We start from the raw sequence: 12,674 nt of genomic DNA on the forward strand, positions 1-12,674 counted from the left end.
TGGGCACATGCTGCCTTCTTAAGTTCTTACTATTTAGTATCAACAATCGTAAGCTCCTTGTATATGTAATTCAGCCCTGGCTGCAAAGACATAGTAATCGAGCCCACCCACCCAATGACAATAACACAAGCTTCCAGCGTAAGTTTACCAGCTTTTTTTCTTTCTTTTCAGTTTTCTTCCGAACTGTTGAGTTTCCCCCACCCTTAGCAGGTGTTTAAGTGACTAACAAGAGCCTGAGGTCACCTGAGTTCCTTTATGTTTCACTAGCATGCCGCCTTCATCACAACAAAGGACTTCCACGGCCTTGGGGCATTCTTTCTTACCTGTTGTCACTGAACAATTACTGAGAGCTTGATGAGTCAGGGTTTAACAATGAGTAGAACTGGGTGTCATCAGAGGTTACTGAGCATATACATGTACTTTGTGAGGGAAACGTTGGGGCATTCATACTTATCTAACAATTAAGGAGCAATTGAAAAGTCAGGCTGGTAAGGTTTAACAATGGGTAGAACTAGGTATCAGCAGAGGTTACTTAGCAGACACTTTGTGTTCAATGAAAATTTAAAATGGCAATTGCGTGTGTTAAAACTTGGTTAAAAAAACATTTGCTGCAAAATCGATCATTGCCTCAAAATTAGCATTAGCACAATATAACAAATTGCATATGTTATATTCATTTGGGAATGGGAAAATTATCTAAGAGCCGACCAGAAACTAGTCTCTAATATATTATGCTAAATGTGAATCGAATAAAGTCAAATCACAATAGACAGGTGGTCCTTATGTTGAGGTGGTCACTTGTACAGAATAATTATAACTAAATACATTGAATCAAAATCTATTTTGCATTAAGTGCAGCAAAAACAAAGAGCTGAAAAGAAGACAGCCTGTCAAAAGAAAAGAGCTCACTTTTCATTCCTTAAGTATCCTTGACAAGATATAAGAAGTTTGAGGTTAATCTGTGAATGTTCAGTTGATCTTTCAGACTACATTTTGCCTTCGGCTATGTCTGCACCTTTGCCTGCAACTTCGCATGAGTGACATTTTGCATACTCAATTAGGCAACTTGCTCCTGGGCAATCTTCAGGAATGCGAAAATTGTCATGAGTGCGATTTGGACGCCTTTTTGTAGCACGTGCGTCTCAATCAACTGCTACTTTTTCCCATAAACATAATGTGGGTGCTGTATTGAACAAGACGCAGTAATTACAATTGTCTGGCTACTTTTAGTCTGTTCTTTTCAAATACTGTCAAGGCTCGAAATACTTTTTCCTGAATACCTGCACTGGTGCAGGTAACATTGAAAATTACCTGCACCAGACAAATTTTACCTGCACCACTCTGAATTTAGGAAGTATGGATCATACTAAAATTGTTCAGGAACCATTGCTATTTTTTCTTTGAATTTATACTTAATAGGTGGTAACAGTCAATTGCAGCTTAGAACAATCATATACAGCTGAGCTACATTATACATTTGTAGGACATTTTTGTATAGAACCCAGTACATGGACCAGTGCAGGTTAGGTGCAGGTAGACATCAGAAATACCTGCATAGCTCCAATTTTACCTATTACACTAACCTGCATATGCAGGTGGTATTTCGAGCCCTGACTGTAAATGCCTTTATATTTGCAGCAATTCTATTTCATGGTAAGGAAAATACACATATTTTGGAAATGGAGTTTTTGCAGTGGTTCTAAGTCTACAAAATAGTAGGTATTCCAACGCTACAGCGAAAACGTTCTGCCACATGGCCGCCATGTGATTTCTTACCATCTTTCCATGTTCGCGGTGCAAAAATAATTCCGTTAAAATAGTCATGTTATACATGAAAATAAAGCATATAAACTTGTCTCCTTGATGATCTGGGTCTTGGTGTTGTATGATCCCGAAAACTCCGAAAATTTGCCGATGAAAACGGCCGGGAGGGAGACGCGCGAGCGTCTCGCCGAACGTGGGCCCCATTTTGCATGCAGCGCCTCGGGGGATCCCCTGAATTTAGAGCGCTTGCGCACTGCCGTGTTTATCGCCAGTAGAGTAAAAGTAGCACCACATTCAAGAGCAGAAGAAGAGCTTTAAAATGATACCGGTGACAAGTAAATTGCATCATATTTTCGGGCAAAAACGGCGATTTGAAAAATTTTGAAATTTCAATTCTCAAAAATGAACGTAAATTTTTCGCTGTTCATAGTTGTCACCCGTGTCAAAATAACCGCAGAAAACAGACCTTTCTGATGATGTAATCGGTTTCTTCTTTGAATGTATGTCCGCGAATCGCGAAGCCCGGTTTACTGAGGTACACAAAGCAGAGTTGTTTACGTTTTGCGCTCGTCACGCCAGCGCGCGAAAATCAAGTTTCCGTCGTCTGTCATCGGTCGCTTCGCCGATTCAGCCGGCCTTAGCCGGCACAAATGAATTGTTTTCTACACCATGGAGTCTGAATTTCAAGGTAAACTATCATTTTGTGCATTTTTGGTGTGTTGACATTAATTTTGAGCGATAGAAAATAATGATTTCTTGCAACTTTCATACAAGAATTTGTGATAAATGAGAGAGTAGGCCGTAGGCGCTAGGCCCAGTCATAAAGTACATTGTATGTGTTGTTATGCCTTTGATAGCTGATTTAAGTGCTTGATTGTATTTTCAACAATTGTTTTTCAAGGAAAGAATTTATCTTACCAATAGTTGAAAATGCATTGCTAATTTAATTGTTCAACTTCAAGTTTATAATGTTTTATATGCCCAATTTTAGCTGTTACTTCCATCACAGTATATCAGTTCCTGTCAGTTTTTTCGATGAAAGAATATTGACTTGCCTCAAGTTCCAAGTGGAAAATACTTCATTTGTCGAACTTGAAGGCACCGCTGGCCGCCGGTTAGCGGTCATAGCGTGGAACCTATGCCCAATTTTTTCCGAAATTTTATGATGGTAATAAAGATTCGGACAGGTTTTTTTTTTTTTTTTTTAAGAATATTGCTTGTCTCAAGTTCCAAGTGGAAAATACTGAACGTATTTTTTCATTTGTCGAACTTGAAGGCACCGCTGGCCGCCGGTTAGCGGTCATAGCGTGGAACCTATGCCCAATTTTTCCGAAATTTTATGACGGTAATAAAAATAATTTCTTCGATGAAAGAATAATTTAGTCGAACTTGAAGGAAATTTTTTATAGGGGTCATAGCGTGAAATGCCTAATTTTCTGGAAATTTTCTTTTGTAGTCATGACATAATCAAGCCGCTAATTGGTCTCTAATTGATTGCAAATACAGGCAAGCTGCATCTTACTTGATACTGTATTTATAAAGGCGAATAATAGGTCTGAAAGAAATTTCAGAGTAACCTTAATTATGTCCATTGAAAACAAAGAAAGAATCATGATTGTCACCATACAGTTGAGTTATTGGTTCTTATTTTTTTGTCAGGTGAAACACTGGAGAGTCTGCTTGACACACCTGGTAGGAAGTTCAGATCTTATACAGTAGCAGATGTTTTGAAGCTAGCGTCACTGATCGACAAAAGTAACAAGTTCAACTGGGATGACTTCACAGAATGGCACAGGAAGCACTTCCCACAGCTTTCAAAGGCAAAGGCAACTGTACACAAGTACATTCAAAAATTGAGGTCAGGGCTATTGTCTCGTAAGAAGAACAAAGCCAGAGTAGGTGATGGATCTGTCGAAGCATTCCAGCAGATGAACTACATTGATGCGGTAAAGCCAGCCTCTTCTCCCCAACATGACGCTGCCCATCCCCCACAACCTGATCCTACAACTCCGGATCCTGCTCAACAATGCTCCAACATGATGAAAGACATCAGGTCTTTAAGACGACAAATGCAAAAGGATTGCAAAGAGGAGAGAGAAGAAGCAAAGAAGAAAAGACAGGAGCTGTTGAACAGAAGTGCCCAACTGAGTGTTGGTATGATGTCAGCGAGGAGAGAACTGATAAGAGTGAAGAACAGTACTGTTTCTCGGGCTCGTTATGACAAGAAAGAGAAGGAGTGTGATGCAAAAGAAGCTGTCCTGAAGAAAGCAAAAAAGACCATCCGTGCACTTAGGAAAGAGAATGCTGTCCGAGCGCTGCGAAGGAGAAAGAAAAGTCATGCTGATCACCAGAAGAAGTGGAGGAGGGAAAGACAGCAGTTGCTACAGAAGATAAGGAGGCTAAAAATGAGAATGATGGATCGGAAATCAGGGTTCAAGGAGAGGGAAATCAAGCTGCACAAAGCAAAGAGGGTGGCCCAAACAAAGGCAAGTGACAGAAAGAAGGCATTGGAAAAGTGTGATGAAAGAGCAAAGTGCATGGAGAACAAGATCAGGAAGCTACAAGAGGATAACTCGTTACAGGCTGAGAAAGTTGCCAGGCTTGAGGAAACTATCGAGATGACGAAAGATGTGCAGAAAGTTAAGACCAGGACCAGGGATGATGACAGAGCTCCATTCTCAGACGGTGTTAAGCAATGTGTGATGGAGCTGCAGGGCATGCAGGTGGGCTCAAACAAAGTGCCTGGAGTGATTGAAACAGTCGCTAGAAATCTCTTTGATGTCAAGCTATCTACTCAGGACTTGCCCCAGAAGTCAACAGTATGTAACCTTGCAGCACAGGCGTATTACCTTGGAAGAAGACAGGTGGCCGAGAAGTTAGCTGACGCCAAACATTGGGGGCTCCACACAGATGGTACGTCTAGGGATGGTCTTCATGTGCTCAACTTTCAGTGTGTGACTGATTCTGATCAGCTGTCTCTTGGCTACCTCCCTGTAGCAGAGGAGACAGCCTCTTCTGTGCTAGAGAGCACCCAAGCTGTGATCAAAGATCTGTCTGTAATCCATCCCCAGAATAATCCAAGCAAGATCCAGCAACAACTTCTACAGGGCTTAAGAACCACAATGACGGACAGATGTTCAGTAATGAAATTGTTCACTGGAAATCTCAAGAAGTGGAAGGAGGAGGAGTTGGAGAAGTGTCAGTCAGAGGAGGACAAGATGAGCACACATGCTTTTTTCTGCACGGCTCATTACCTCCTGGGTTTGAGTCACCATACATCTCAAGCGCTCAGAGAGTACCAGGATTCCTTACAGATGATGTATGGACTTCTCGGGCGGGATAATCTGAGCGAGTTTAAGTTCTGGAGAGTGCAGGAGCCAGCGGTAATCCGCTTTGTTCGCACAGTCTGTGAGGCTCTTGGTCCCAGAGGGGACCAGAAGAGTGGTTGCCGGGGGGATTGGACATCTTGGTTACAATCAAGGGACACATCATCTAGTATCATCTCGTTCAGGTCGAACCGTTTTAACAACATGTTTCTCGGGGGGGCCACAGTATACCATCACCACAGAGATATTCAAGAGTTCATGAGCAGCGGTGTTCTCACCAAGGATAATAAACTTCTCCGCTCCATCGCTGCAGATGTAGCCAGTCCTCCACTTCTGGCAGGAGCAAGAGCGCTGGGAATATTCTTCCACCGTGTGTCTGGACCGATGTGGGATATGATCCAAAGTCCCAAGGTACATATACTAGATATGTACAAGTATGTCCAGATCCTAAATCAGCAGTTGAAAGTCTGGGTTGAAGACGCCAGCACACTTGTTCTGCCTCACACCTGTGCCCTCTTCGCAGACTTTCCACCTGAAGAGTCACCAATCTTTACAGCCCTGTATGACTCAAAGGAGGACGCCCTGACCCAAGAGCTGCTTGAAGTCATCAGTGCCAGCAGTCTGTACGTCACAGAGAAGCAGCTAGGTGACTTCCTACAACAGGGCAAGTTTGGAAGCAAACCAACAGAGATTGACAGACAGCAGACCAAGCATACCCACAAGTCCAACTTGATTGGCGAAAATGACTTCGGCGATTTTGACTATTCCACCCGACAGAAGCCCAATGCACGCCTCCTGCACCATTCCAGTGTCCTAATGACGAAACGGAACCACACCTTTGGCTGGTTAGATGGCAAAGCTCAGGAGGAGAAGGAACAACTGCTGAAAGACGCTCAAAGAATGGCCCCAAAAGTCAGGGAAGCTGACAAGAATCAGTGGGAACAGATGGAGAAGACCAAACAAGCCATTCTCCTTGACAATAAGAAGCGAAATGACGAAAAAGAGAAGAACAGAATCAGCACAATGCAAGAGCTCATCGACAAAGTGCATGAACATGGTGGCCCCTGTAGAACAGCAGAAGATATTGACAGAATCACTAATGGTCTCTCGGAAACTCGCAAGTGTTCCATCCTGAAGGATGAGCTGCAGTATAATAGAAAGGTCCTTGGTGTTGCGGGAAAGGCACAAGAGTTTTCCGTTTCATGTGCAAGTAAGAAGCTGTCCTCTAATGCCCTAAAAACCAAACTGTCAGTCATAATTGCTCGAGTGACACAGTCAGAGCCAGAACCAAATCCAAGACCAGGTGATCTTGTCGATTTCTCTGCACCTGAAAGGCAGTCTAAAGTCAGTGCTCTCAAGTCTGCATATATGGAGAAGGTGAATGGGGAACAAGAGAGGAGAAATCGTGTTGACAGTACTAGTAAGACCCAAGATGAAGAAAATGCTGAAGAAGAAGTGCAAGCTAAGAAGAGCAAGAAAGTCACTCAGAAGAAGAAGAGGACAGCGGAAGCTAAACAAGACACAAGTACTACTGCTGAAAAGCAAGGCAAGAAGGGGAAGAAAGTCTCACAGAAGAAAAAGAAGATGACGGATGAGGCTGAAGTAGGAGTGCAGGCTATAAAAGTAAGTGTTCAATGTTATCAGTTATAACTTGATTTAAGCTTGTTACAACCAGATTGTGTAACTGTAACTTAAGTGCTTTCTGTGCCATGGTGTGTTGTGCTTGACTTGACTGGTATATGGTGTAGAAAAAAATCATAAATTATTTAATGTGTTGTACTTACCTACAGTATTATATTCTTGTCTCTTCTATCAGGAGCCAGTTTCCTACAGACCAGGAGAGTTTGTGGCAGTATGGTACAGCGACAACAACGACAAACCCACCTGGTATCCGGGCTCGGTGGTGGAAGATGGGGCAGACACTTGCACACTGACCTTCTTCCATCCAGTTGCAGGTATTTGTGTACATATTTTTAAGTTATTTAGTAATTGACACATTTTTCTTATCCCAAATTTCTATATGGATGTAATAGAATTCAGTCATATGCAGTCCGATTCTTTATTCACAGTCACAGCTTAAAAACAATATCCGTGTGATGGTGATAGAATACATGTAGGTCATCATTGACACAAATGGACAAACATCATCACCATGTTAGAGTTAGACCCAATCATAAAAAAGAAATACATTGTTTTCCAGGTGGAATGTACCAACTGCCAGATGTTGCTGACATCAGACCAGTGGAGAAGCGCTTTGTCCTGAAGAACGTAGACGTCACGCCAATAAGTGGGGGGAGGTATTGGATGGTAGAGGACAAACGTCAAGTTGATAAGCTATGCCGCCAGTTTCACTAAGTAACCTTTAATCAAGCTTGTTAATATTGATTAGAACAGTTGCTTGCTTGTACCACAGAAATAATTAAGACTGTTGTTTTTGCAAAAAGTTGTTTACGATACATTATCGTACTAATGATTAGATACATGTAGGTGGAATTGCAGAACCCACCTGCTGATACATCCCAGAAATCTGTGTACATTGTATGTTTACTGGGCAGCCTTTGACCTTGAATAATATTGACCTTGTGGTGATGATACACTGTTATCTTCCTATTAGTTCAGTAGTTTGCTTCTTGTTGGTACAAACATCTGTCATGTATTGTACATGTATAAAGTTGTACTGTGCTGCAATGTAACATCATGAAATAATGACACATTCACACAATTTTACCTTTGACCTTGACCAAATTGACCTTGTAATATTAAGGCAGTCAATATATCTGCCATTCTCTGCTGTGACAATTTTTGGTAAAAGAAGATAACATAATGCTGTACATTGCAAAAGTATATTAAGTATGACAGTCTAGTAAAGTGCACTAATAGTCTAGTAAAGTACATCTTGTGCTGGCAAAGCACCATAGGCCGTAACCCAAAATGTGTCTTTTTTACCCCCAATTTACTCATTTATTGAAGAAGTTCAGGTAAAATGACTGTTTTCGTGTGTAAGAACACCAGTGGATGCTGTTATGTGTGAAATATTGGAAGACAGGTTTGTAACTGTCAAGAGATACAAGTGTGTGAACTTTGGAGGATTTTTCCTTCCCCAGAGGTCAAAGGTCACGCAGCCACCTGTGTAATTTGTCACGAAATACATACTTTGACCCTGTGTAAAAACATAATAAAACTGTTTGAAAGTTCGGAACTCTGTGGAGTAATTCTATGCAGTACATATTAGAGGAGAATAAGATCAAATAAGCTTTGCAGCCTTTACTTACCTTTTTATTACCCCTCAAAAAAGGTATTTTGTTAATTTTCATAGTGAATCGCGCGGCCGGCCAATTCTGAGGGCAGATTTTGGAACCTTCGTGGAGCCATATCTCAGCAACCGCTCAAGATATTCGCTTCATTTAAAAAGCTTTTTACTTCTCTTTACCAGCTCTTTCAGAAACAGTAAAAACCATCACTCTATTGTGCTTTTGAAATTTTGGTTGGAATACCTACTACAATAGTGCTTTAGTCACATAAGGTACAATAATAGAAAAACACCAATTTTAAGTTTGCGTCGAGTGTTCACTGCGACACCCGCTAATAAATCTTGCAGATTTCAAGAATTACTGTACTTCTCACAGGGCCAACAACTTTCAAATGCACAACTATACACTGCAGCTCATTACTACAACCAAGTGCAGGAAGTGTGCCCATGCATATCAAGTCATGTAAGCGAACAACCTCAGACTACAGATAATGCATGATGCTTTTTCGTTAGCTAACGATGCAATATGGCATCGCTAAGGCTCTTATTTTAAGCCAAGAGTCACTCCCAATCTCCATAAGTGTGTTGGGCTCTTTTACATGCAGAAGTTTGATGCTGTAAGCTTCCTCATACATGAAGCTACCAACTTTACATCCCCATCCAAAAGGACGATGCAACACTTTTCAGGGATCGAAATACTTTTTTTTTTGCTACATGCAAAATTGCAAGTTGGCAAAAATTTTACGTGCAATTTGAAAAATTTACATGCAAAATACAACTAGGCAGCGATGGCGATGAGTATCGCTAGCTTGAATCAGTGAATTTTGATTACATCTAGTAAAGTTACCGGAGAAAGTTACTGGTAAAAACAAGGAAGGATAAAGGCACACGTCCATTTGTCTTTTTGTCTAAGAGTAGTGGGTCTAATTCCTCAGTATTTTTCCAATAGGCCAGGTATTTTCAACATGCAAGATTGCAAGTTCAGAATAATCTTACATGCAAATCTCAAAAATCATGTGCAAATTGCAAGTTAAGTACGTGTATTTCGAACCCTGCTTTTCCAGCCATGCCCATGGCAGACCCAGCTTTGAACCCAGGCCACCAGTTCCACGGAATTTGAACAAAAGGAGATGTGCAGAAAATGCGAAAACTTTGACACCACACAGACTCAACAGGGGTAGAATAGATGAATGCGATATTGAGGCTCCAAATGTGGTATCATCAGACAGTTGCAAAAGACTACTTGATATTGCAATGACATACTATTAGGTAATGCCTCCCAAGATTGGTTATGCTCCTCAAGTAAATCTGATAAAGCCATTCATACTTTATAAGCAATATCAAACACGACATGGGGTTATGATATAAGTAATATTGAACACTGTAGGGGAGTGCTACCTGACATGAATACATCAATATAAAAAGATTAAGAAGAAAAGTAGAATAGATCTTCACCTACTCAATTACTGAGTGCCTAATTTAACCTAGAGGGGATGACTGCAATCTGTCAATTGTGGATCACCCCCTTATGGCCAATTCATTCACATACTGTTACTTGCCCTCTGCCATTGCGATTCATTTTACTGCCACAGTTACAACTTTGAGTTTATCTGTTCATCAACATAGGATTGATGCGTTCAAAAATTAAATTTTCCCTAGAACTATCTCATTGCCACAAGGCACAGTAGGAATATCATCATAGATTTTGATAGCTTAAAACCAAATTTCATCACAACCCATTCCATGGTTTCATAAACACATGAAAAAAAGCAATTATGATTCTTCATTTATTTTCAAAGTTTGTGTGCAGAAATTCATAAATACGAAAATGTCATCACACACATATGGTACCCAGACAATTCCAAGATAAAAGAATAAAGAAATATCAATCAGAAAACCAATTAGTTTCCCAGTATTAAAGCACATTAGATATATATTGATTACACCAAGGGTGTCCTTGATTGAACAGAAAAGATATTGGTCTAGTCAAATCCCATATCTCAAACCTTATATGTACACGCTTGGGAAGACCAGTGCATAACGGTTAACAATGTTATACTGAAAAGTTTAAATTTCTGGTATGGTTTAATGTTAGCAATTTTCCCGTTACCTCTTCACTGCAATCTTAAATTAAAACAATACCTAAAATGCTTATTGAGCTGTCTTTTGCAAGCCTACACCCTTATTTTGACTGCAAACTATAAGCAAAAACTCCCTCACTGCACTTGGGGCACCGGTGTGACACTGTGGGTTTCCATAGATTACTAAACGAATTTCAGAGATATTAACAAATTTTCTTACGTTTTGTGTGTTTTGTGGTCGTCTAGGTCATATTACGCAATATCCAGATTATAAAAAATCAGCAAAAATAACAACAGTGCCCTAGTAAATGAACCCTGCAGTGGTGCCCCAAGTGCAGTAAGATACCACCTTTATGCACAATCAAATCCCTGTAAATTTGAAAGCATGTGCAGTATAGTCATCTCTACTACAACAGTAAAATAACACGACTCAGATCAAACCAAGGATTACTTTATACCTTTCCTGATAAGATATGTAGCCAACAGCATGCAGACACATCATACTAGAGAGAAATCGATAGTGACCTTGGTCTCCTCAATTTTATCACGACCTCGTAGAAATTTATTGCCGAACCACAGTTAAGCCAGTCATGTGCCGTATATCTCCGTGGAATTTAACGCTGTATCTCGGAAAGTAGATCTTGAGTCCAATCTGTTTTTCCCATTTTATGGATCACTGCGTTTTATGAGAATTGAAGAAATACCCTCTGAGATCATCAAATGCCCTTTCATAGTGGCAGCAAACGCTGTACATGTTGAAATTTTCAGTGTGGTTTAATGCTCAAACTTTTGACAGTTTACCACAAACATAAAACCACTGTGAAAACTCAATTTTTTACCTATCTGGAAATTAAATCCCCACAAACTCAAAGGCATTACAGTAGCCATTACAGAAAAAACATTTGCAATTTGCCCAAAATATCCAAGTCACTGTTTCTGCCCTAGTATAATCTCAGCTTAGTGAATGTTATCTTACAATGAATCTATCATTTTTAATACTCAAATTCCAAAAGCGTCATTGAATTCTAACATAACATGATGAATTCCAAACCTTGAATTTTGGCCTTCAAAAGTGGGCAAGACCTTTATAGTATTGCCTGCCAAGTTTCTTTTACGAAGATTGCAGCGCGCAGATGGGCAATTCTAGGAATGAAATAGGAAATCTGAAGGACATCTTCTAGTAGGATTTGCTGTGCACTCCCATAACATTGCCCCTGCTGATAGCATCTTTCCTGTGGTCTGGTCTCATAAATCATGTTCTGACAAGCTGGGAACCCAAGGAATATCTTGCTATTGAAAAATCAGAAAGATTGCTGTCTAATAAGTTAGGTGATGCAATTCCACAGCTTAGATCTAACAGCAATGGATATGCTTTCTAGCCACTGATACAGTTTGTGTATGCACCTAATGTGCAAAAATGTAATTTCTGACCCAAGATCTGTTGCAAACTGTGAGTAATAGAAATTATTCTAATCATTAGACAGGGTGAAGGATTTTCTTAAAATTGTGAAAGTACTTGTGGGGCAAGTTTTCACAGTGACCACTTAGCATTGTGTAATCATACCATGAATATGTACTGAGTGTCAAGTATTGTTCCACTGCATAATTTCCACCATGAGATGGGTCTATTTTGGAATACCCAAAGAAAGAAAAGAGGAAAATCTCAAGTCCTTGAAGTCTGTGTATTTTTACAAGGTTCTGAAAACATTCCTCTCACTTTTCAGTGATGATGCCCAGACATACACTTTTTGAAGTTTAATCTACTATGATCTAATCCAAACCATTCGTCCATGCACATGTAACCAGTTTATGTTATGTACCTATTTACTTTATCGTTCTTTATCGCCACCAAGTTCAAGTTTTTAGACAGCCTTATCAAAGGCAAAACAAAGTAGTTAAATCAAATGCGAAGTGTTTTACGTAAGGTTGAAACCTTGACCTCTATGTACATCAATTCCTGCATTTCCTAACCAGACTGAGAGGTCTGCTTTTCTCATCTGGATGTCTTGTTTTCTGGTGCAAGTATGGAAACACAGTATAGAGTATTCATAGAGAGAAGGATGATTAGTTTGTGTGTGTTAAAATGGGGGAGGGTTATAAAGATATTGTAAATCTTCTGAAGTTCATTGGCGGTTTATCCTTAGCCTTAGGCCATGTTGACTTGATTGTATGGATGACATCCACGAATGCATCAATTTTCGGCTGTCTCCAAAAGTAAAAAAAAAAAAGTTTTCAAACATACAAAGCATCTGC

At 40.2% G+C, this 12,674-nt stretch overlaps 2 protein-coding genes across 2 annotated transcripts in view; one reads left to right on the plus strand and one right to left on the minus strand.

The window, feature by feature from the left end:
- LOC118405902 (low-density lipoprotein receptor-related protein 1-like) overlaps positions 1-12,674 on the minus strand; it is a 128,174-nt gene that overhangs the window by 99,763 nt on the left and 15,737 nt on the right. The window lies entirely within an intron of this gene.
- LOC118405901 lies at positions 1,730-8,540 on the plus strand. The gene is made up of 3 exons (XM_035805730.1): positions 1,730-6,713; positions 6,907-7,045; positions 7,291-8,540. Exons 1-3 carry the CDS (start codon positions 3,693-3,695, stop codon positions 7,443-7,445), a joined length of 3,315 nt encoding a protein of 1,104 aa, XP_035661623.1. The 5' UTR covers positions 1,730-3,692; the 3' UTR covers positions 7,446-8,540.

Source organism: Branchiostoma floridae, chromosome 18 (genome assembly GCF_000003815.2).
Source record: "Branchiostoma floridae strain S238N-H82 chromosome 18, Bfl_VNyyK, whole genome shotgun sequence".
Classification (NCBI taxonomy): domain Eukaryota; kingdom Metazoa; phylum Chordata; class Leptocardii; order Amphioxiformes; family Branchiostomatidae; genus Branchiostoma; species Branchiostoma floridae.